The 26,840-nt window shown below is 40.8% G+C and overlaps 1 protein-coding gene across 1 annotated transcript in view; it reads left to right on the top strand.

Annotated features, from left to right (window-relative positions):
* Positions 1 to 10,442: 10,442 nt before the first annotated feature.
* Positions 10,443 to 26,840, top strand: part of agbl4 (AGBL carboxypeptidase 4) — a 449,873-nt gene continuing 433,475 nt past the window's right edge. The window contains exons 1-2 of the mRNA XM_028588571.1: positions 10,443 to 10,567; positions 10,847 to 10,917. Of these exons, the coding sequence (XP_028444372.1) occupies positions 10,869 to 10,917 (49 nt within the window). The 5' untranslated portion in view covers positions 10,443 to 10,567; positions 10,847 to 10,868. The remainder of the gene's footprint in view (positions 10,568 to 10,846; positions 10,918 to 26,840) is intronic.

The raw sequence follows: 26,840 nt of genomic DNA, 5'->3' as shown, positions 1-26,840 counted from the left end.
CTACTTTGATGAGTCAATAAGACTCATCAAAGTACAATAAGACATTAAACTGCATGAATTTCAATAAAAACCTGGAAAAATTGGGGTGTTCTAAAACTTTTGACCAGTAGTGTATGAGGACAGGTGTAGAGGACTTGTTGGTAAAGAAGCACTCTTTACTTAGAAGTTCCAACATATCAGTTTAAAAAGTGATATATGTCTGCTTAGTTCTGTTGCCCCCAAGTGGCTAAAGAAATCTGTAAAACAAGGTTTAAAACAGATTTAGACTACATCCACACTACTATGGTTTTGTTATAAAATGCCTATATTTTGCTACGTTTGCGCCTCACGTCCACACTCCGGCATTTCCAAGCCCCTAAAACCGAGACATTTGTAAACGCCTCATTTTAATTAGAGGCTAATTCGAACTGATGAGAATTTTTTTTTCACTTTGCTTTTGGATGCAGGGTTGTGGCACTGGTGCCGTGTCATATAAACATACATTCAACATACAAATGTTTCATGTAATGTGATTGCATTATTGCTGAAACTACATACCCATGAAACAAGCTGGTAGACCAGCTCTCAACGATTTAGCTGAAGTGTATAATACATCCTGACGCTTAGCAAGTTAGTGTTTACGGCGTTAAAAGGCTGCTTTTAGCCACATTACACATGAACATCTTCAGGATTGACTGTGTGGCAGTGGGGTTAATGAAGTTTCTCTCTGCTACATCACAGAGGAGAATTATCTAGTGAAGCGGGAGATGGCTGGCTCTCTTTCAGTGTCAACAAACAGTGGGGGAGTCCTTCATAACGACAAGATGTAGCTGGCCATATTTAGCTGCAGTATGCTTTCGTCTCACCAGTATTTGGTGTAAATGTAATCAATCTCACCACAGAAGCATCACAAGCAAATGTGGACAGAAAGAGAGAGAGAACATGTGTGCAAACACACATTCATACATAAACATCCATGGAAGAGTTAACCAGGATACAGATACATACCAACAAACATGCCCATTCATACTCATAAATACATACAAATAACTTGGCTGGCTGGCTTTTAAAAAAGTTCCTCATCCCTCAGATCACAGTTGGGGGTGCAAAGATTCTCCTTGAGTCACTGCAGTCAGAGAAGGATGGAGGGAAATTTTGCAAATTAGGTGAGGAGAAGAAGAGGATGAGAGTGCGCTGCAGAATACAACTAGAGTATAAAAGAAGTGTGAAATATCCTCAAGGCCTCCTGGTGTATCAAAGAGCACGGCCAGCCGTGTGTTTACCAGCGTCTCACAAACACACACACACACACACACACACACACACATGCACGCACAAACTCACACACGCATAGCCCTTAGATAATCGCTAAAGAAATCTCTCTGCCGTCTTCCATTTAAAATAGATAGAATTTCTGTAGCTTTAAATGCAATGCATGGAGATATAATTTGCATGACAAGAAATGCAGGAATATGTGGAGAGGCATTGCAAGAGGGAGGAAGCTCTTCCAGGAATGTTTGTGTTTGTGTGTGCTATCAAAAGGGTTTGTTGTGAAATAAATGTTTTATTCACTTTTCCCCTCCTGATGTTCCTTTCTGAGAAGCTGTTTTTTTCTAGTTTTACTCAGAGGGAGAGGGAGAGAGAGAGAGAGAGAGAGAGAGAGAGAGAGAGAGAGAGAGAGAGAGAGAGAGAGAAAAATTTGAAGTCAAGCACATAATGATAGGCAACATGGAAGAACTGTGAGTGCAGGTTTGTCCACCAGCTGTGTGTGTGTGTGTGTGTGTGTGGGGGCAGACACATTTCTCACCTATGTTTGATGTGAGTTGGTGTGATGCGTTATGTATGACTCGCTGTTGTAACAGCCCTTTTGAAGGAGACAAATGTGTTTCTCTTTTCAGGAAAACTTGGATGGGGGGGCACTCCCTCGTAAATACATTTCACACACACACACACACACCCCGTTAGGAATACAAATTCACAAATAAATTCTGTAAAAATGCAAAAAACTAAATAAATCAGTCTCAAGATGATACCTTCGGTAAAAGTGATTTTTTATTCGTAAACCAAGGACTCAGGTTAATATTTCTGAGCATACTATCATGTACAAGAGTCAATAGTAAACAAAGCTGGACTATATTAATATGAATTATGTTGTAAGAGTAGATGTAAAAGCACGTGTTAGAGTCCCTTTGTCAATCTGTGATAAATATTTCTATTTTACGACACCTGTCTGGTTACAGTCCTTCGCAGCAACTGCAACAACTTGTGTTGCTATTCATCTGCCCCAAACATACACCCAGTGTCATTTAATGCTCACATCCCCATGAAAGCAATTTGCCTGTATTGCAGTGTATTAGAGACTCCTTAGCCTTGGTAAACGGTAAACATGTAGGTGAAGTTCAGCTTACACTATTCAAATCCTAACGTAAAATATAAGAGTTGTTTTCTTCCCCTGCTTTAAAAGTCACCTCTCCCTCAATCTCCGTTCTAAAAGGTTGACAGTGATGAATGTCTGTGATTGAAGCATGCATTGCCTCACACTACTGAAACATAGGATAACAAGTCTATATCCTCTCAGTCGAAGAATCCTTGTCTCCCTTCGTCTCTCTTTAGCTGTATCTCTTTCTTTCTCTTTGAGTCTCACTCTGTCTCCTCTTTCTTTCTCCTCTGTCTACACACTGCTACCGTAGAGGCAGAGAGGGGAGAAATGGGAGGTGCAGATGCTCCTCTGAATAAGACTTTAGGAGGAATTCGATATTGTCTGTGAGCTTGATGAAAGGCGGGAGAAGAAAGACTCGGGGACTAAAGAAAAGGGTGAACACAATAGAAGAAAAGGGGTAAAAATAAATTGTGAATAATGTATATTGCAGACCTCCTAATGCTTTGCTGTTTAATACCGGCCTAAATCCCTCAACTTCTCGTAAAAACTTCAACAATTTCGCAGTTGAGTAATCTTCCGATTTAATAACCTTAAGCTTCCCTAGCTCCATAAATCTGACGTTCTTACGCCTTCCTCCCCAACCTTGCCCTCCCCTCCTCGTCCTCACTCCTTCCCTCCCTCATTCCAAGCCTCTGTGCATTTTATCTCCATAATAGCACAAAGCGGCGCAAGCAGCCTCGGTGGGAGAGATAAGGGAAATTCCTGCCCGTATTTTAATAGCTTCGCTCAGCTATCTCTTCCTACCAACTCCTCAGGAGCTGCCAGCCAGTGCACTCACCTTGGACGCAGCACCCAGAGGAGAATCCTACAGAAAGGCATGACTGCTGATTTTGTGTGTGTGTGTGTGTGTGTGTGTGTGTGTGTGTGCACGTGCATTTGTGTCAATAAGTGCATCTGAATGTGTGCCTATGGAGGCTACATTATATATGTGTGTTGTTTAGAGTACAACTGTTACTGCTGCAAGCCTCTGAGCGTTGTAACCTACTGTACCTTTGACTGCTGACACATTTCCACTAGGCTACTTTATTAAATTTGTTTTTTTTACTGTGTATATTTCTTCATTAGTCCTAAATGGGAAATCCCAAATCAACTGTGCTCAATCCCAGATTACATTCATTATCAATATTTATTTAATTATTCTTACAATATCCACAAACAGTTAAGGTATGGTCGAAATTACGCAACTAAGACATTTTGTTACAGTAAGTATAGCATCATTGTCATTGGTATATTGGTAAATATAAAAACATCATCATATTTTTTGCCTGCTTCACATGTGCATGGAACACACCTTCCTGCACTGGCAATGCATGTTGGCATTGAACCAGTACAGTATCCCTAATTACATTCATATTGGACAAATCTGCCGCCCACTGACTTCCAGTGCCACTACTCAGTGTCAGTTCAAAAAGTATCATGCCCTTTAAGGCCCCTCTTCACTGTGCAAATTTGACTGTTTTTTTTTTTTTTTTTTGGGTTTGTTCATTGCAAATAAACAAAACAAGCAGTTACAGAAACCCTCCCTTCCATCAACACAACATTTTTGGTAAAAAGATCAATTTATTTTTGAATAAATGTTAAAAAAGTACGTAAAAAAACAAATGGAAAATCTGAGTTTGAATATATTTTAGCTTCAATGGAAACACTTTTTGTCAAATTAGAGTCAGTTCAACAACCTCTTTAAAGAACACGTGGTGCTTGTGACATAACTATAACATAACTATATAATTTTTTTTAATACAATTGTCAGTGATTTGGTGAATGGTGTAATTCAACAGGTGTAATGCACATGTCAGTCCTTCTTTGATGTTTTTTGGATGATGTGAGTACAACATGTTATGTCTCTGCTTGATTATTTTTTTCAACTTACAGTATATCATAATGCTATGGTTCACTAGACATTCATCGCAAAATTGATATTCGCACAGATAGTGACCAAGACCATTAGAGTTATCTTACACAGTGTGAGGGAACTTGTAAGATTGTTGTTATTGCACAGTCTGTAGGTGCCTTAGCAAGGAAAGTAAGGCCATGGAGGGCAGCGTGGTGGATGGCTTATGATGTGCTTACCTTTTTTTTTTTTTTTTTACACAATTATTTTTTGGGGCTTTTCGATTTATTATAGTGACAGTGGATAGACATGATGGGGGATGACACGCAGCAAAGGGCTGCAGGTCGGATTCGAACCTGGGCCGCTGCAAAGGACTCAGCCAACATGGGTCGAGGGCTCTTACTGGGTTAGCTAGAGGCCGCCCCATGATGTGCTTACCTTTTGTGCAGGAGAGCAGAGTTTGCATCTCGTCTCAGACCTGAAACTGCTACTACTGTCTTTTCTGATCCTTAAACTTAAGTGTTAACTATACTTTAAAGTCCTCCTCCAGACACATTTTAAAGTATGTGAAAGTACTCTGCTATGATTAATACTGTGTTTTACAAGTTTTTTTCAACATACAATAACAAAAGGGTCTGGAAGTACATCTGCTCTTTCTCCCTGGTTGAGAAATTCTGGCTCTGGCCTCGCACCTCGCTAGGTTGACCGGTGAAAGAGCAGTGTGCATCAAAATGGCTAAAAACACTGGAAAGATTCAGGCATACATGTATAAGCCTCATACTGGAAGACAGGAGTCTGAAGAGCTGCAAAGCCTCCCGAAGTGCCGGAAGGTGCTGCACGCTTCCTTTTGGCTCCCATGTTGACTAGTTGGGCTACGATGTTACAGTGTGTTTTCGTTCTTTGTACTGAAAAGTCGGCTCTGCGCTGGAGGTTTCAGGTTTCTTTGCAGATATTTGAGTTTTACACAGTGATTGGCTTTGGCTTTGTGACGTACCAAATCTAGGGGGTACGTTTCAACGTCAGATTTTAGGGAAGTGCACAGACATCTCCCCCTACAGTAGTGGAATGTGAAAACACCTCTCTAGTGACAAAATGTGCACTGATAACGGTCAGCAAAGTCAATGTCAGACATTTTAGGGGAATATACAAATAAGAAAAATATATTTTTGATTGGAGGGGATCTTTAATTGTCATAACTACAATCGTTTACTAACTTTATTATACCGTCGCTGGCATGCACAATATTGTAGAAATAAGTAATCTTACATATTTTGGTATTGAACCTTAAAGTGATGTTTCGGAGTAATTTCACCCTAGGGCCCTTTGCACCATGATCTTGAATCAAACACCCCCCCAGAAGCTTTTTTACCTGGGTCGAACATTGGGAGAGTTAGCGTAGAGCAGCGTTATCAGCTGAATAGCTTAGCGCAGGGGCTAATGGACCCACGTTTGTATCTCGTAAGTTACCCCACTAATAATGTCCGAAATGATACCAAACGTCTACAGTAGTACAAATAGGTTATGTACTCATAAAACGATGGATTGGAAAGTTTGTAAGTACACCAGAAGTTTATGTAAATAACACTTGCCTGCTGGCTTCTGCTCTCTGCTGTTGTTGCTGCTGCTGCTGTAAGACGAGTGCTTAGGGCCGTCTACAAATTACAACACCAAAAAGAGATGCAACAAAAATATTTTTTAATTTAACTTTTTTTTTTTAAAGTAAGTGCTGTAGTATAACTAGCAGGAGACAAGTAATAATTGAGGTAAGTTTGGAGACATTACCTTATTTAATCATTATATTAATAAATATTTTTGTTGTATCTCTTTTCGGTGTAATTCGTAGACGGCCCTAAGCACTCGTCTAACTGCAGGTAGCAGCAGCAACAGAGAGCAGAAGAGAGCAGGCAAGTGTTATTTACATAAACTTCTGGTGTACTTACAAACTTTCCAATCCATCGTTTTATGAGTACATAACCTATTTGTCCTACTGTAGACGTTTGGTATCATTTCGGGCATTATTAGTGGGGTAACTTACGAGATACAAAGGTGGGTCCATTAGCCCCTGCGCTAAGCTATTCAGCTGATAACGCTACTCTACACTAACTCTCCCAATGTTCGATCCAGGTGAAAAAAGCTTCTGGGTGGGTGTTTGGCTCGAGGTCATGGTGCAAAGGACCCTAGGGTGAAATTACTCCGAACCATCGCTTTAAAAGATGTTGCACTCTGGTCATTGTCATTGCCCATGCTCACTGGTGGCTTGAAGTGTAAACAGCTACATGTAGTAGAGTAGAGTAGTGTGATGACTGGAGAAACAATACAACCCCCATATCTCAGCTTCCTCTGCACATGTGCCCCGACCAACCAGTAGGAGTCGCTAGTGCAGTGACAAGAAAATGATCCTCCAGTGGCTTTGCACCTACACTACGCTAATTGTCTTTGATGGAGTGCCGAGCCAAGTCGGAAGCGTCTGGGAATGAAACATTTTAAGAGTCAAGGACACAGACATCAGCGTTCCTTAATTTTTTTTGGTCTTATGGGCCGAGCCGGGATGAAGGTAAACAGTGTATTGTCCCAACAGAATCTGCCAGTAATGGCATTGTTACCTTCAGGGACCACTTACAGTAAAACCAGCACCTGTCCAGGAGTCCAGAAACTTAATTCAATTTAATCTCTTGCACTGACAAATTAATGAAATCATCAGAGACAAATTGTGTTTTGGCACTGTAGCTGATGTTATTATCTGGAGTGCCTTACTGTAGGTGGGCAGTTAAATAACCTGCCGAAGGAGGTTTAGAACAGGGGACAAACCGCTGACGTTAAACACATGAACTGCTGTGGGAATCAAACCTGCAACCACCGGAGTTCTTTGTACATGATGTCTGATTATTTACCACACACCAGTGTTAAAATACAAGACTGAATGACAGAGCACGGCTGAATGTTTATAACTGTTAAAGCTTCATGTATTGTAGGTGATATGGATTCTATTTACCTATACTAATTAACACTTCAAAGGGAAAAGATTAAACATTTGCATTTCACTGTCAGGAAATCCTATTACATTGTTTTGATGTGTGCCTGCCAGAAATGAGCTCAGCACACAAAAGCCCACATGTTCTAATGACTTTTAATCCACCTGAGTCAATAGCAACTGAGGTGTTTAAGAATATTAGCATCTTCTGTCTGAAAAATTCCTGACACAACTATTCCTGACAACAACTGCGAGATCTTTCGGAAGTGAAAAAAGAGAGAGAAGAGAAACAGGCTCAATTCCATCACACCAGGAAGTGTGGGCTGCTGCGTTTTGATAGGCTGGTTGCCAGCGAGGCAGAATGACAGAGTGTGGCGCTCACACACTGTGATGGCACTGTAGCCCAGCCAGAGATGCTGTGGGATCACTGTCACAGTGTGTGTGTGTGTGTGTGTGTGTGTGTGTGTGTGTGTGTGTGTGTGTGTGTATATTCCTACAAGCATTTTTGTGTGTGTAGTGGCAGGGCATGTGAATGTGTTGTGTATATATTTTTATGTAGTGTGTCAATGTGTGTGTGTGTGTGTGTGTGTGTGTGTGTGTGTGTGTGTGTGCGCTTCACTGGCCTCGTTCTAAATGTGTTTTCTCTGTATAAGCAAGTGCGTGTGCTGTCATTAATATTTTCATCCCAGTGAACTTGTGTGTTCTTATTCCAGTATATCTCTACAGGACACAATCACACATACACCGCAGCTCAAACACAACTTCATACTTAAACGCGCCACTTTTAGCTGTTCGCCCAGAACTGATCAGAATTGGAGGGACAACCAGAGAAACAGAGAAGCTGAAGCAACAAACACATATTTGGTGTCTGTTGGGAAGCCAAATTTTAAAGCAGGCCAGTCGTCACTACACACACACACACACACACACACACACACACACACACACACACACCACCTTTTACGACATGTTTTTGTCTTTGAGGGAAAAGATGGAGCACTTCTGAAAAGCTGCTTCCTCCAGCATTGTGTAAAGACTGAACTATGATGTGTGTTTGTGTTGCATGAGGATTTATGTGCGTGTGTATGTGTTTGTGTGTGTGTGTGTGTGTATGTAAGGGGAGTTGCTGTGGGTGGGGAGAGGGTTGAGGACTGAAGACTGAAAGAAAGAAAGAAAGAATTAAAGGAAAAAATGGGGAGCTGGGGAGGGATTAAATGCTGACATTCTGCAGTTCCGCCCAAAAATACACTAGCATCTCTCCCTCTCTCTCTCTCTCTGGTTTGGCAGTTTGCTCTGGCAGTTTTGGGGTAGAGAGGATTTGCCTGTAAGTCACTCAGCTTTTATGTAATAGCCGTTTGCAGCGTTCCAGGGAGGCATCTGTGGAGATGCGACTGAATCAAGAAGCGAGCCGGGCTGCTCCGCCGACTGCAGCTGCCGGGGCTTGTGTCAGGAAGAAGGTCCCAGAGAGTGGGTCAAATGGGGAGAAAAAAAGGAGGGAGAGAAAGATAAAAGGGGAAGGAAAAGCAAAAGACTGTGAAAAGCCAACATTTCAAAGAGAAAGACTGGCTGGGAGATCATCATCCTGTGGCTGCAGGCCCAGTCTGTAACCTTAGTTTACGCTAGATTGAGGTATTCTAATCTTTCTTGCCTCCTGTCTAGTCAGCAGTGCTGTTCTAAACTGATGTGGTACGGTATGAATAGGGGGATATATGCCTATCTCATTCTTTATGCAACCTATTGTACATAGGATGTAATCCGTGGTTCATTTCACGAAGCATCTTTCCATTGGAGGCTGAGTGGAGTAAAGACACACTTGGTAGTATTTTAAAGCCTACATTGTGTGCATCTTTTTTCATTATATACTGGATTTTCCCTGTATACACATCATTACAATTGTATTATTTTCTAACTATTTGTTTGTGAGAGAACAGTTTAACCCCCCCCCAAGTTTAGCTTTATATAGAAGAAGCCTTTAATTGGTTAAAAGATACAAATATGGGCACTAATTGGAGCTGAGCAAATGTAGAACATTTCAAAATCTGCCAATTTCATGTACGTTACATCAGGAGGAGCCTTCCTATTTTATCAATTACAGATGCCAAAATCATTGTATATACAGTCCTATGTCGGCTGTGGCTCAGGTGGTAGAGCGGAAGGTTGGTGGTTCGATCCCTGGTGCTGCAGTCCCATGTCGAAGATGCTGCGCCATCAGTGTGTGAATGTGTGTGAATGTTTATCTGATGAGCAGGTGGCACCTTATATGGCAGCCTCGGCCACAGTGTATGAATGTGTGTGAATGGTGCATCTATGTAAAAGCGCTTTGAGTAGTTGTTGAGACTAGATTTTACCTGTATGGATTTCTTTGTGTCAGATACCAATACAAACCAGAGCCAATTTCCAAATACTCCCTCTGATCTACAAGGCTTGAGATGACTTCTTATTACTCTGAATAGTCATTTATGTGCTTCACACTTTACTTTCTGTTGATTCAAGAGACTTCTACCTGACAACTAGTAACTTCATTTTTGTTATTATTGTATTGATGATTAGAACAGTGACTTGCCTGTCTGTGTGCGCATGTGAGTACCCATATGATTGTGTCTGATGTTTGTATTCAATCTGTAAAGTGTGCAGAGACTCCTTTAGAAATGTATAAATAATCTGTTGAAGTTGAAACGCAGTCAACATTGTCATATTTTATATACACAAACATTAGCTGAGGCTCTCCCCTCTTCTCAATTCTCAGTTTGTACATCCTCGTTTCCTTTTCTCGCCTCCTCTCCTCGCGTCTCAGTCCCTCTCACCTGAGATGAGAGCGGAAGAGGCTAGGAAGATACACGAGGAGAGAGGAGTCGAGACAACAGGCATTTCACAAAATGAGATCATTTTTAAAGCAACATCAATGCTGAGATCAAATTCCGGGTCACAGACAGGAGGACGGATGAGAGAGGAGATACAAAATAGAGAAATGAGAAGAGCCTTCTGTTTCTGTCATCTGCCTCTTCACCCTCAGACTTTCCTTCCTGTGTTTGCACCAACATGTCTTATGTAACTTCCCAGTCCCTGTCATGCCTCACCTCTCCACTAGTTGCCCTCACTGTTCTCCCTCCTTTGCTGTCACCTGATTAGTCACCTGCCTATGCACCTGATCTCAATTGGTCATTAGCTGACAGTGTATAAAGTCCTGTTTCCTTTGTTTATCTGTAAGAGTGTCTGTGTTGCTTTGCTGCTGGCGTGCCTCAACTTATTTCCCTCCATCTGTTCCCTAACTTTTACCCCTCTGAACACCTTTTGGATTTATTTGCCTGTTCTCACTGATGTCCCACTGATGAACTGTAAGCCTATCGTAAGTATTGATTTACTAGTAAACTGTGACTTTCTCACCATGCTCTAAATTGCTACAAATAAACATGAACACTTTTTCATATAGTCTTGTAAAACCTAAATGTTAAGCAAGAGTAATTTTAGATTACATGTGCGTATTATTTCTTTGTTACCAAGAAACATTTTAAGTAGTGGGTTCTCTTACGGTGCATATAGCTGATACCATCTGGACACATTAAAATATGGAAGAAACATTTTTAAATGGTGCAGTAAAAAAATTCCCATGAAACGTTTTTTTCAGTTCATCTCTTGTCTAAGTGGTGATGATTCAATCTAAGACCAAATGTGAGTCCTCTTTCAAGTCAACAGTGGGTGAGTGTTTCATAATCAAAATACTTTATCACTGTCAGATAATTTATCATTAGAAATTGGTTTGCAATTTAACTGCAGAGCTTTTGTGTGTTTTAGTTTTTGCACATTCAAGATACTAGTTCACTTGACAATGTATGCTAAGTGTTAGCATGGAGTGTGTGTTGACTGGGTACAGATGGATACGGTTGAGGTTGTAGGCTAGTTTTTGCATTAAAAAGTACAATAATTTGAAACAAATGCCCCACAAACTTGTGTTCCTCATCTTGTTTATCTCCATGCACATACTGGAAAAACACTCGATACACAACATTGGAGGAGACATCTTCTCCCAAAGCTCCTATAAGCCTCAGCTTCAAAGCTAACAGTGTCACATTGTGCTTCTCAGCTTGCTTTGTCAAAGAAACTGTGCTTCATGTTTCTGCAGTGTTGTTGCAGTGCTGATGTGTTTGATGGTCCAATTATAGAAAATGGCCAAAAGAGCTGTTTTCAGAGTAAAGCCAGTGATTAAACGGCCACAGATAATAGTGCATAAATTGTGAGGTTTAACAGTTTATAGTTGTGGTTCCTGCTGATATTTGTGTCCATTCTGTCTTAAGTCCAAATCAGCTCAGAGGTTCAGAAGATCATAGAATCTAAAGCCTAAATTTCCATTCAGGAGGAAAGCTTTGGTATAATCCATGTGCTGTATTTGAGTCGAATGCACTTGACCAATAGCATCAAGGAAACTGGGGAATTTAAAGAAATTTGTTTAAAAAGGATATTGCGTTCGTTCTTTCTTTTCTGACCCTTAAAGTGAACGTCGTCGGGCTGAACTCCAGAATCCCTTTGACTTGTGCAGACTTAATGTGAACTCAATCATGTGGGATTCTGACACTGGGCCCGGCTAATTGCTGGTTAATTACATCCTCAGACACAGGTCATAGTCAGAGCCTGAATCAAGTATTAGCTCATCTTTGCTGACCAAAAATGAACCCATCCAAGACTTTGGCTGCTTTGCTGAACTTCATCAAACAAGCTTGAGTTGAGCTGTGTTGTACTTGGTGTTTTACGGTGTATTTTTACATCACATTGCGTGCTTTCAATGTTGTAAAAAAATCCTTAAATAATCCATTCTTAATTCTTTGACTATTTTGACAAAAATAGTAGCAAAGGCTGTTTTATGCATCTTCCCATTCTTACACAGGTATCAATAGCAGCTTTACAGTTTCCTGAGTTCCCCCTCTTTTTTCATGCTATCAGAGCTGTTACCAAAGCCATTGTTGTGTGAAGCTACTGTTACACTGAGCACTTCCTGCATCTGCTTCACATACAAAATTATACCAACTGTGGGAGGCATTTGTTGTGAAGAAACTGACAGGAAGTGCAGGAACTAATGCTAGTTGTGATAACAACAGACCAACATCTAGATTTGCCTTTTTGATGCACTGCAGGGAGGGCTGGCGGAAAGAAGCAGCAGTCATTAGCGTAATCCGTTTGGGGATAGACCTATGTAAGACATTAATATATTTTTCATTAGTTCAAATTTACATTCAAGTGCATTGATGGGATTGTGTACTGTTGCTTTACATTGTTTTTTTTTCTTCTGAAAAGTGTAAGCCTAAATGCCTTTACCCCTGACTTTGTTGTCGAGTTATCTGGCCACCATAACAGTGCGACTTGCTCGATGGAGTGCTTTGTTTTTGTACTGAAGAAAAAGTTTAAACACATTTTCACTTTTCTGCTTCTGTGTATAAACTTGCAAGCAAACCAATAATAGGAATCTGCAGACAGTCACACTTACTGGATGTTTAATTGGGTTGATGTTGATGATCTCAGCATGTTGTTTTGGACATTGTGTGATGTCAAACTACGAGAAAGTCCACGCATTCAGGGCTCATTTTGCTATTAAATCTAGAAATTGTGTTGGTGGCTTATCAGTCAAGATTTTGCTGAAATTAACTATTTGTGAAATGTTAATATTGATCAGTAATTGTTAGCCCTAATGCAAAGGTCTCTTAAAGTGATAAGTGAAGGTCTGTATTAGAGGTGTAAATTAGAAATGGCGTTTTGCTGATTTGAATTGTTTTGTTTAAATACACTTCATTACGTAGAGCAGTGAGTAAACTTAAATTCAAGCTGTTGAGTTCAGTACAAAACTTGGCCTATACAAGCATTTTAAGATGAATAGCCACTTATCTGTGACAGTAATCACGTTGTGAAGTAGGAAGTAACGTACTGAACGGTGCTCTCAGTCACCAGCGAGGGGAGCTCCACCACTAAAAGTTTTGGTTTCGGTCATTGACAATGGTGATTCAGCAAACTTAGTTTGATGTTTATGTGTTACAGATTTGTTACATGTACTGAACACCTCTAGCATGCATACACAAACAACCTGAAGGGTAGCATTGCTTTTGTTTTCAACCTGGACCCTATTTTCCCATGTTCTTGTGTCTTAAGTGACTGATCCAATATTAAGTAAGACAGCTGCAGTCAGCATTGGTGAAACAAGCTGCAATGCAACGTTAATGGTCAATTCTGGTTACAGCGTTCTCGCTCAATACTGGACCAATTCAAAGTCACTTAGACACCATTGCATGGGAAAATTAACCTGACTCCGCCAGATGGATTGCTTCGCATTTGCTCGGCATATCCATCTGGGAACTTTCCGTTGGAGAACTTTTGGGAAGGGGCGGAAATACTGGTTAGCTGATTGGATGAACCATCTGTCTATCACCTATGTTGGTGATAGACGGGCCAAATCAACCAATCAGATCCACGAAGTGTATGAAAATACAACCACAAGCCCGCCCCTGCTGCTGCAGGCAAAGCATAGCTCGTTAGCTCAGCATGCAAGCAACATTTCGGTAAAGGATATTTGCCATTTGTGTAACGAGAATTTAGGAATAAAAGACACCATTTCAGGTTCCCGGACCATATTCCAAAAGAAGCATCCAAGAGAAAAAAAAAAGCATTAGCGAGCGGCTAACAGAATTAAGGCTACCGCTGTCTGAAAATACTGGTTAGCTGATTGGATAAACCATCTGTCTATCACCACCTAACCCACCTCAAAACCAACGCTGATTGGCCCGGTCGTTTAGCTAAAGGCTCCAAATTTTCTCTATCTCAAGATGCCAGACTAATCTGCGAGTGGAAAACTGGAGCTCGTGAGATCAGGACGGTCTCACGAGGCTATGGGAAAATAGGGTCCAGGTTGAAAAAGAAAAAACAAAATTATCCTTTATTTTAACTTGTTTATGCATGAACTGGCATAACAATGTGGTTCTGCTACATAGCACCAGCAAGATTGAAATGTGTGGTAACCAGAAAGATTGTTTAATTTAACTGACAGGACGCAGAGAAAAACACGTGAAATATGCATTTACCTGCAGCTTTGTGTACCGTTGATATTTGAGGATATGCCCAGCTTTTGCAAAATAGCACGAAGGACATGCTCTAACCGTCATGACAGTCACGTTAGCGTGGCCTGTGACCTGTCAGTGTAAATAAGATGGATGGCCTGAGGAGAAGCTGGGAAAGAATACATATGAAAGCTTATTGTGCACATATGGTCCATTAAGCACTTTCCTGCTTGTTTTTATGGCTGGTTTAATCTTTTTAATCTGTCAGAAAATCAATTTGTTCACGTCGCTGCCAGGTTGCTGAGCAGAGCACTCCATCATGCATCCATAGACCTTGCCTGCCTGAACAAGGCATTGTGCTGGATGCTAGTCATCAGAAACTGCTATACAGAGATAAATGAATGCATTGATGGATAGATAGGGGAGGAAAAGATAGAATGGGACTGAAAAGGAACAAGCAAGTTTATGTGAAAGTGGAAAGATATATGCGCAGACAAACGGCAGACAGACAGATTGCCCCATTTACAGTATCTACAGAAAAGTAAATAACAGAAGTTTGTAAAGATTTGTCCAGAAATAATTATATTAAATAATATAAAACAACATAATTAAACAAGGCCAAGTTACACAGGTCATTTATATAATCCATAACATAATTTTGTTTTAGCAAGGTTTACGTTTAACATTTGTCAGTTTTAATGTCAGACATGAAAAAATCCAAAGTGAATTGTGAATCATGAATGATCACTCATAATTTCCATGTTCGACATTACATATTGCAGTCTACTATACAATATAATGCCATGCTACGTACAGTATGTAAGGTTCCTCACAAAATAATTTACAAATAAAAGATAAAAACAGTAAAGACACCATTTCAGCCATATGAAGTTGAACAATTTAACCTTCTCTTAGCCTATAGTCATCAAATATATCTGTAAAAATGAAAGACTTCAAGCTCAGTGAGCTAGACAGGAAAAGAAGGGAGATAGATTGAGCTGTGTTTCTAAAACCCCACAGTGAACTGGTGATTATCCTGCATTCAGCAAAAACCAAATAAGTCCTGTAATTCCTCTAAAGGGCCGGGATGCTAAAAGAGCTAATTTGACAGAACAAGTATAAGAGAGAAAAAGTATTTTCTGTTATAATCTGTGGATTTAGCAGGAGAAAGGGAGGATACCTGGGATAAAGCAAGGGTTTGGCTGAATCCATTACACCAGTGCTATGGGATTATTAACACAGCCAGGAGTCACCGGGGCTGATAAATACCCATATGAAGACATTGCAGGGGCAGTGAAATGTGTCATTTCAACTCCCGACAGCACGGAGAGGAAGAAAAAAACATTAAAATGCATGCAATTTATTTGTCAGCTTAGAAGAAAAAAAAAAAGAGAGGGGGAAAAAAAAGAAAAGTCTGTATCTCGTAAAAGTAGTTTCTTTTTTTTTCAAGGCAGGAAGGCTATTTTCCCCTTGAGCTGCTCAGAAAGGGAACACGCCTTATTAGCCTCTGCGACACACAGAGCGTTATTTGGTTATGCAGTGAAGCCGAAAACAGAGTCTGCGTTTAAAGCTGCTTCGTCCCTCCATCTCACTGAGTGATTACCTCTGTCAGGCCTTTAACAGACCACGCAGAATGCACACAAACAGGCAAGACACACACACACACACACACACACACACACACAAATGCTTGTAGGAATATATACACACACGCACACACACACTATGACAGACTTAAGTGTGTGCACATGTGCACACACAGAAAATAAAACACCTGTCCCCTAAAACGCCCGAGAGCTCTCATTCTGCCTCTGCCACACCTCAATGTGCAGTAATTCTAGAAAAGGGCCTCTTTAAGTTAGGTGGTCATAAAAGCCAGACGCAGACTGGGCCAATAAATGGCTGCTGTGGGTGCTGGGATGCAGCCGCAGCTCAGAGCAAGGAAACATTCCTAGACCATTAGTCTAGGAATGTTTTTTTTTCTGTTGTAGACAACAGAAAAAGAGCCGCCTATGAAGATGTGTTTTTATTCTTTGTGATGCAAATGCAGTAAATAAAAGGTTGTGGGTGAGGGATACTAAACAAAAGCCATTTACAGGATGAATGGAAAAAGGAGGAAACTGAAATAACTAACGCAGCATTTTTAATGAGTTTTGTTCAAAAGTAGGAAGCAGTTGGCTCACAGTCCCTCTCCAGCTGGCCTCTTCCTTGCTCTCTCCTTGAACACGACAAAACTCAGGAAGAGGGCAAGGAAATGCAAGCCAGCACTGGTGGATGCTGATGTTCTGTTAAGCCCTGTCTTAATTACAAAACATGAAAAGACAACAAAAAAGGAGAGAACCTGAGGATATGCTAGTTTACTGTTGTCCCTGAGCCCATTCCAAGGTCTCTCTCTAAATGTTTAATTTCACTGAAGACAGTGACATTCATCAGTGGGTTTCCAGTGGGGATTCTCATAAACAGTCTGTTCCCTGGACAGGGGCATCTTGGCCTGAGGGGGGACACAGACGGAAAGTGAGATGGAAGGAGACAGAGAGAAGAGAGACACGGCATTGAGACTTTCTGATTGAAAGAGAGAGCAACAAAAAGAGAGAAAAAAAAAAGACAATACAGGATTTTTCCAATTTGGTGCCGACTATCTTCCCCACATCTATCCATCTAGTGTTTGCTGGAATTAAATGAGCACAAGAGGCAGCAGTAGCCTTTTATAGAAACATTTCTCAGAAGTAGAGCTGCCTCTTGAGGCTGAGATAAACTTATTGGTGGAGCCTCCATGGTTTGAAGCTAAAGAACCACCGTTTTTTAGGCCAAGTGGTGGCACAATGACAAAGGTGAAGTTGGGTTTAGACTAGACACTTTAAGTAGAAGCTGACTTGTTGCCAGCCAAATTGCAAGGCACATTTCTTTTTTCATTTACTACGAGTCCCAGTTTGACCTATCCAGTTTGAGGCCCTAGTTTGACACATCCTGCCCCATACACATGCAGTGTTTTTACCAAGCCTGGCTTTGACGAGGGGGTGGAGAATTCGCATCAGATGTGTGCTTGGCCATAAGTGGTATTTTAGACTGGACGTGCTGCGATGATAGCTCAGTTCACAACGACAAAACACACAGATCACATTGGTCTAGTCAATGGAACCATTTGGCAACTTTTTAAAAATAAACTTTCCATTCAGAATCTTATTGGCATCCATTTCCGTCTCGCGCTTGCCATCCACTCAAAACGTGACGTTAGCCTGCTACTCTGTGGCCGACTCGCAAACCCAAACAAGTGTGTGCGGCGTGCCTGTTTTGTTTCCGGTCTAGCTAGATCCGGTGTGGTGTTGCAGTTTTCTAACGTTATTAGTTGTTGCAACAGCATGTGGAAAAAAACGACAAAGTTTCGCTAAAAAAAATTGACGCCATTAAAATGGGTTTGCGTTAACGCCTTTAATAAAGCGTTTAACTGACAGTAGCACTACTTACCAGTGATTTGTGTGCCTAAGCATGACCACATAACCATAAAACGGTTAAATAAGGTTGCTATGTGCAGATATTTGGCAGAAAAATTAAATACATTGTCAGTCAACATTTTACTAATTTGTCAACATTTTGTGACTTGCCAGATAAGTATGTTCATAACAATGTTTCATCATCATGTTGACGAAAAATGTAATCTAGATGCCATTATTTTTTTTCTTCCTTCCCTGTATGTTCTGTTGCAGACTATATGGATATAATTTCTATTAGACAGGGATGGTATTGTTTGTGGGTTCTTTTTAATTTTTATTTTGAAAACATTTCTATGCCTGTGGACATTGTTGGTAAGATAACTTAAAAGTTCCCTTTCCCTCCCTTATTTAATAGCTATTGTTTGATTTGCCACAAACTCTTTGTAGGTTTCTATTGTAGTGAACCCTTGTTAGACACAGAAAGTGGAAGGTAAGGGTGTTTAAGAGGGAAATATCATTACCTGTCAGACAGGTGAGGATGTTCCTTTGAAACAGGGAAAGCTACTCCAAATGACTTATGCTTATTTGCACCCCCATATCCCCCCGCTCTCTTTCTATGCGCCCACTCTCTCCCCAGTCTATTTCCTCAAGGCATACATTTTCTCCTCTCCATTCATATGTCAGTTCTTCCCTCCACAAACCTTCCCCTCCAGATTTATTCAGGAATACGAAATGAAATCCTCTCGCACTTTTGACTTGTATTAAACGCCTTCATTCTAAATGAGGCTTGTGAAAATGACTTCCACTGAGGAGGTGTCAGGGCACTGATTCTGTTAACGCGCAGACTGTACACTCGACTTAGCCCGTCTCCCTAACACATGTGATATGACCTGACCTGACGGCGGGGGTAAACAAAATGAAGCGGGCAAAGGAGGTTACAATCTAAAAAGGCCGATATTAATCCTCAAGGATACTTCAAGATGACAAAAAGAGGCTTGCAGTTAAAAAAAAGAGCCTGCTCTTCTATGTCACTTATGTTCCTCTATTATGGGTCACATGAACCCTCTCCACCTCCACTCTCAGCATCACTGCAAACTTTGAGCAAGTTCTAAGTTTGATGAGTGCAGAGGCATTAAAATGAAATGTCTGCAATTTTCTCCCCTCATGGGGGAATTTGCATCAGGCTGAGTGTCCTTCAGAGTAGTCATAGACCAGAGCCAAGTCATGATTAAAGGTACAGTCATCAATCGAGCAGCGTGAGAGCATCCTGATGCCTTTCTCCTGTCATTAACCATCATACGTTTGCTGTTATTTATGATTATTTATGATTGGATTAGCCATAAATGCCAGTTTTTATGCCGTTTGATTGACATTGTATGAAACTCATCCCTCAGTGCATTTCTGAAACCGCTGACTGCGACTTTAAGACACGAGGTGTGTTTGTAAGACTGATGAATCAGCGTTGCATTCAGCAGCCAAACAGATGTTGTTCCCCTCCTGTTAGCAGAGAAATGCCTACGGTGTCCTGCACGGGACATTTGGCACCCTGATGTCTGTCATTATTCATCGTAAGAGGGTTTCCAATAACAAGGGCAGGCAGGGGGCATTTTTTGAGCACATTATCCACAGAGAGATGCGTACATAATACATGGCGCTGCCATAGGGCACGCGAGGCAGAAAGTGGCCCCTGCTCAGCGTGATCTTGCCTGGATAGTTGAACTGAAGCTCGTGGGGAAAAGAGACTGAGCAAGAGTCCTCAGAAGGAATCTGGTCATCAAGTGTTGGGATGCTGATACATAGGTTTTAGCAAGGCCTGTGGGTGTTTTATGTTGATATACAGAGCTTTCAAAGTTGTTTTATATTATTGCTCTGTGTGTCCTCAGAGAAAGAAAAGATGTAAAGAAACTCCCTTTTCCTACAAAAAAAACTTTAAATCAGTATTTTTTTTAAGCTGGTTGCTCAGAAAGAGCCAACCACTGCCTATGCCATCTCCACAGCTGTACTCTGTAGCAGAAGCACCAGGCACTCACTGCAAAGTACGCAGGGACATTTTGACTTCATACTTTCTATCATATGATATTGAGGTAGCCATATTAATGCGGGGAAAATGGAGCAATGGACGAAAAATGTAAGACGGATAGACAGAATGAAAGCATCAGCTCTTTAACAGAGGAGTCCTCGCATGGGAATGTGTAAATAGTTTCACTTAAGTGCTTGAAGTAAAAGAGATGAGAGTGAGAGTGCTATTAGCAGGGATTAGATGCATGCTGGTAAAAGCTCTGCACCTAAGGAAAGAACTTTCTCCAACTTCACCTGTCATTTAATGATACGAAAAAGCCATCTGTTATCAAAAGTGGACAGAATAAACATAACTTAATTTTATGAAGTTGACTATTTAAAATCTAGCTCTATAGCTGATGCACTTTAAAGTCACTACTGCAGAACTTAAAATAACAACTACGCTGCTGTGAGTCCTCTAGTGCAACATTTTTTTTTTTAAACACTATTTCAGATGACGTGAAAAGATTTTAAAGATTTTTTTTAATTTCGTGTGGTGGATTACAGATGGAGCCAGTCTTAACATGCTCATCAGTACCATCTTCTTTTGCACCTTCTCTACATTATTCTTACCTTCTTTTTCCTCAGCCTCCGTCTTTGTCAGGGCTGTGATGATTCTGCTCAGTGTGTGGCTTCCTGGTGTTGTTCAATAAAAGCATCTGAAAAAAGAAAACTCATCCAGCTGTTTCATTAGGAAATGTCTGAACCTCTGGAATGTCTTATTTCCATTTCTACATCAGTCAGTATGGACGTTATTGTCTTTCTCCTTCACCTCTGCACTAACCTTTGCATGGTAACAGTGTATGTAGTTCTCTGGGTTATCCAATAACTCCTGTGTCCACTGGCTCAGCACCCACCTCTATCTTAGGGGTGGGGGAAAAAATCAATACGGCATAGTATCGCGATATTTTCTGTGGCAATACTGTATCAATACACAGACGCCAAGTATCCATCTATTGTTTTATATGTGTTGGTCAGTTTGTCTGCTTGACAATACCATTTTGCAGCAATAAAATCAAAGTGAGATCAACAAACAGAAGTGTATCTTTATAGATAAAACAGATGTTGACAAAGTATCCTTTTGGGGACATAATTTGAAATTTGGAAATATTTGAAATTGGAAAAAAGGTGATGAATTGCAATATATCGCAGAATATTGCAATATGTTTAAAATCGCAGTAATACCGTATTGTGACATAAGTATCGTGATATCGTATTGTGAGGCCTCTGGTAATTCCCATCCCTACTCTATCTTGCATCTCAGTTTGACTTGCTAGACGTGTTGGCAGTCGAGAAACTGGGCCCTAAGGAGGGAGGGCCTCTTGATGTACTGTGAAAGGTCTTTCTGCTCATCTGATTTTTTTATTTTTTTTTATTTTTATTTTTTTTTAATGTGACTCAGGACAACCTTGATCCTGCTCTTCTGAGCAATCTATTCTTCTGCTGAGACATCTAGGAAATTTCCACAGTTACTTTTTGGAACTTAAGGGAGTTTTTCCAACTCCTCTGCCTTGAGCTGAACCTTCATCTCAAGGCTCTTCTGCTCTCTGAGCAGCAAAAGTTTTTCCTCCTCCCCAGGTCATTCCTGGGATCTGTATAGTCTATACTATAAATCACATGTATTTTACTCCATCAGAAAATTGATGTTGGAGCATACTTGAGCACAGCATCAGGTAGAGTCCTAGCGTGCACTTATTTTTGGTTGGTGGATTACAAATGGAAGCATCGGTTTGTGTGCTGGTTTAAATGTTTAAATGCTGCCAGAACTTCAGCTTGGCTGTCTGGGTCCTTCTGGACCTTCTCAAGGAGATCCAGAATAATGTTTTAGTGAATCTTTGCAGCCTGAGCCAAGAGGGTCTGATCTGACCTCTAACTGGAATCAGTTTTTCTCTAAAGACCAACATAACTCTTAACTCTCCCTGTCCTCCCTCGCCATGTTTTCAATACCTACAATGTTTCTGTTATAATTGCTCTTTGTTTTGACATTACAGTTTATTAGCCAACATACTGTACTGAGGTATGAAAAATAAAACAGACTTGTGTTTTTCATGCATGTGATACTGTGCTCTCAGTGTATCAACATTAAATTGAAACCATTTAGTGCACACTGGGGTAAAACTATTTTGTCCAGGCTAATGGAGTTGTTTCAGTCTTTTGGATACCTTCTGTCCCAGTTCACCACATCAACACACATTCTCCAAAGTCTACTTCACCTATTATTGAAGTAATTATTGGGACCCACAAAGGTCAAGAGAATAGCTTATTAGCTTTCACTCCAACTCCAACACTTTCGGTCCAGCTGCCTGATAATGTTATGCATGCAAAGCTAAATGTAGCATTAGTGGAGCCCTAGAGAGCAGGGTTTGACATTGATGACTTTGTTAAGGGGAACATATGTTTGAACAGATCGCCCCCTCTATAAATATAGGCTGTATTCAATCCCCATGGCCTGAAGGCTGCCGGCAATGTATGTCTGCATGACATTATACAGAAAAAGATAGCAAGGGGTGGTGGAAAGTGTGCATGTGAGGGAGAAGGGCACAATGTGGGGAGAGAGGGCAAATAGTTTTTTTTTTTTTTTACATTTTCGTGTGTGGAAGTGGAAAACTATTGTGTGGTACATTTCACATTATTCTAAATTGAGCTTATATGTACACACCTGTGACCTTCCTACAACAATACTGCAGGCAGAATGACTTTGACGGTTCTTGTTTACTTGACCCTTTTCTAATTAAAAACCTCTCATTGACATAAAATCTTTGCTTTGAAGGACTATTGATTATTGAATACAAAAGGGATATTTGGGACCACAGGCGCAAATTAGCTGTTGATCTAACCTTGGCACATTTACAAAGGAGTTTTTTTTTTTTTTTTAAATGTCAATGTTGATTAATGTGTACTGTCGCCAATACATAAACAAATTATTGATTAGCACAGGGATATCAGAAGGTACCTGGGGCATGTATACAATAATAATAATAACCTATACATTAGCAGTACAGATGCAACACACACACACACACACACACACACACACACACACACACACACACACACACACATTCACGGAGTATGCCGATTATGGCTTACAAAGGATTCTTCTCATTCCCAGTCATCATCAGCACCATGCTTTTCTCTCCTGTATGGTAGTGTTGGTTTGTGAGTGGTGGGTAAATGAAGACCATGTTCTAGTGTGAGCAGATGGTGAGCATTGAAGTGCCTGTTGACAGGTAGCCTATAGCTTGTTGTCTGAGCTGGCTTTATCACACACACGCAGCAAGGCACACGCAAAAACACCAGGATGCAGGCAGGAATACGCACACCTATGCACACACACTGCAGCAGCTTTGAGCCCTAATTGGTACCCAGAAGGGTTTGATGGAAAGATAGCGAGAGAGTGGGGGAGAGAGAGACTGGTATGAAAGAGGAAATGAACATCAAAAAATGCAGACCAGCTGGTCAACTAAACTTAGCACAAAAAGTAAGGACATTTTTGTTTGGTAGATTATTTCTCTGTGGTAACAATGCTTTTTGGCAATGAGTCTTATACCGTTGGAAAGCCTGTTTAGTTCCCTTTCAAATGGTGCCCCATTTGTAAGGAACATGCATTTGTGGGATGAGCAGCAGCGCTGAGTATGTGGGTTGCGCCCATGAAAAATGTTCTCTCAATCTTCTCTGCCATTGCCAAACAGCCTATTCTGCCATTGAATTGTTTGGTGGATTGGATGATTGAAATTTGAAGAAACAAAACATATTGGCAATTGAACAATTTATTCATTTCACAAACCGGAACCTCAGTAGCGTGTGGATGAACCATATACAGCCACAACAGCCTGGCACCTCCTCCTCATGCTGGTCACCAGCCTGGTCACACACTGCTGTGGGATGGCATCCCACTCTTCAACCAGCATTTGTCGCAAGTCAGCCAACGTGGTTGTGTTGGTCACTCTGGCACAAACAGCACGCCCAAGCTGATCCCACAAGTGTTCAATGGGGTTGAGGTCAGGACTGCTGGTTGAAGAATGGGATGCCATCCCACAGCAGTGTATGACCAGGCTGATGACCAGCATGACGAGGAGGTGCCAGGCTGTTGTGGCTGTGTATGGTTCTTCCACACGCTACTGAGGCTCCTTTTTGTAAAATGAATAAATTGTTCAATTGCCAATATGTCTTGTTTCTTCAAACTTCAAGCATCCAATCCACCAAACGAGTAAATGGCAGAATAAGCTGTTTGGCATTGGCAGAAAAGATTTGGCAAATTTTTCGTGGGTGCAACCCACATACTCAGCGCTGCTGCTCATCCCACAAATGCATGTTCCTAAACAGGCTTTCCAACGGTATAAGATTTATTAGCAAAAAGCATTGTTACCACAGAGAAATAATATACCAAACACAAATGTCCTTACTTTTTGTGCTAAGTTTATTTACTTCCAAAGCACTGAAGGAAAGAATTCACACAAAATGTAGAATTTTATTGAATGAAAAATTGACAAAAAAAAAAGAATGACATAAGTAAACGTGAATTGCTCTGTAAAGTCTTAGTTTGTGCCCCTGAGATATTAAGACGACACAAACAACAGAAGCCTTTCAGTTGAAGACAGCTGTCAGGGAATCAAAGGATACCTGACTGTCTGTTACTCTGTCTAAAATTCTTTTGTAAATGTCTTCTTTAAAGTGATAACTCACAAATTCATTGTTAATTTAATTTTGTGACATCTTTGGTGATAATTGGATATTGCTGTGATGTGTTTCTGTGAAGGCTCTTGTCAGTCAGTACTAGGAACAGTACTACAGTGTATTTTTTTCAGTAGGGGTTGCTCTTTTTTGTGCGTCCGTTACTGATTGCAGTAAAAGTTACTGTGAAAAAAGTCTACACATTTCAGCTACTGACAACTGTATTTGTTGCTGGCAATCTTCAGTGGTTGTCTCCCTCCCAGTGTTTTCACAAGATGAAGTTGAATTTCCCCTTTCATGTCAATCTCAGTCTTGTGAAAAGTTCCTACAACAGAACATATTCTGATGGTGTGCAGGTGAATTCCATTAAATCAATCACTCAATACAACCGAAGTACAGTCAAAAGATGGCTCATTCTTCCTTACTCTGCAGTTGGATAGCTGACGTCTTAGTAACATTGCTATTAATGGTGCTGGAAGCTGTCTTGCAACAATAATGATGTAGCTGAGCATAGACTTGTAGGAGTTTAGACTGTCCAGCATAACAAAAGATTCATGTGATTGTTGAAGTTGTTGCTTCCTAATAAATAATGATAACAATAATAATTGTATCATGGCAGTTATAGATAATGGATATTCATTTAGCTTAGAGTTGACAAAAATAATCCTATTTTTGGGCATCCTCTAGTCACAAAGTTGGCGTTTCGATCCCCGGCTCCTCCTATCAGCATGTCGAGGTGTCCTTGAGCAAGATGCTGAATTCCAAGTTGCTCCTGAGCTCTGCCACCATCGGTGTATGAATGAGTACGTGAATGGGTGAAATGAAAGGCAAATTGTAAAGCACTTTGTCTGGGAAGGTAGAAAGGTGCTGTATGAATACAGTCCATTTACCATTTACATCAAGGTCCATGTACTAGCTTTTTCCGGAACTGGAAATAAATAAGAAAAGGAATGGCTGTCAAACTACTTTCCAAGGTCAAGAGTAAACTTTTAATGCTCATCCCTGGGAACGTTTTCAGTTTTTCAGAAAGGCAATAAAAGAACCACTGAGTAAACCAATTGAGATAGGTGCTAGTAGTTTGACTGAATGATAGGAGGCAGGACAACAGAGCTGGATGATTCACATTACTTGGAATTCCTTTAAAAGGGTACCAGCAATTGCACTCCACAGGACTACACCAGTCCCCTTTCTACAGAAGATGTTGTGGCGTTTCTCTGATGATTATATTACATTTCATGTGATTTCTGTATTTTTAGTTTAGTAGGTTATACAGGTAGAACCTTGAGTGAATATACTACATACGTAGCCATGTGATACTATTTAATCAGGTATTCTCATTGGGATCAAGATCTCTTTTTTCCAAGATAAAAAAACCTCAAGCATAGCCAGACAAAACTGAAGGACAAGTACATACAACAAACATGACCAGACAAACAAAAGTGCATACAGCATCAGAGACCGTCACAGACATCACTAAAAAGTGAGTAATACTAAATGTGAGACTACTTCTAATTAAGCTGATATGGGAAGGGCAGATAACGTTTCTCAAGTGCTTGACTCCTCAGTAACAACAGCATGAGGTTTAAGTGGCAGGCTGACCTCTGCTTCTGTGTTTACAGCTTAGAATGACTCGTCTGACGAGCGCTAACATCTCCACAGCTGATGCTTTCTGTTTTCTGCTGACCGAGCCCCACAGTTTTTGTGGCAGACTGGAACGATCTATTTGACTTTGAACCCTGCCAGGTTGCCCTTCTGTTAGACTTTACAGTGTGTGTGTTTGTTTTGTGCAAGTATTGTGTGTGTGTGTGTGTGTGTGTGTGTGTGTGTGTGTGTGTGTGTGTGTGTGTGTGTGTGTGTGTGTGTGTGTGTGTGTGTGTGTGTGTGTGAGAGTGAGTGCATGGCCAGCATGATGCTTTGTGTGTGTTGACCTTGGAGACCCTCCAGGACACTTAACACTGCCCCCAGTGGCCATTTACACAGATGATGCTTCTCCATGCACCATTTGGCCTGCGACCACTGCTCACACACACACAAATGTGTGTCCTGGAGGGACTGTGGGGTCGTTACCCTACTAATGGGGCCATATGGTCACAACACAAACACAAACTGTTCCTTCTCTCTGCCTGTAATAAGGTCATGAAGATGCTGATCTCATTCAGATGGAGAAACCAGCAGAAGATAATGTGCCAGAGGATGTAGATTGAACTCACAGGGAGGGAGGTCAATTACTTGCAGCATCTCCCATCCACAGATTTCAGTTATATTACAGAGAGATGTGTGATACTGTGCTAATCAGTGCATGATCACCTGATGGTTATGACGTGTACAGTATCTGCTCCAAATAATCTTTGGTATTTTCATAAACAGTACTATAACCTTAGGTTTAGCAAGAAATAATGCAATTCTATCTGCATCAAGAAAA

The sequence above is a fragment of the Perca flavescens genome, chromosome 9 (assembly GCF_004354835.1).
Source record: "Perca flavescens isolate YP-PL-M2 chromosome 9, PFLA_1.0, whole genome shotgun sequence".
NCBI classification, from domain to species: Eukaryota; Metazoa; Chordata; class Actinopteri; order Perciformes; family Percidae; genus Perca; species Perca flavescens.
The sequence above is the reverse complement of the archived record's forward strand: the minus strand, read 5'-3'. Positions and strand labels throughout refer to the sequence as shown.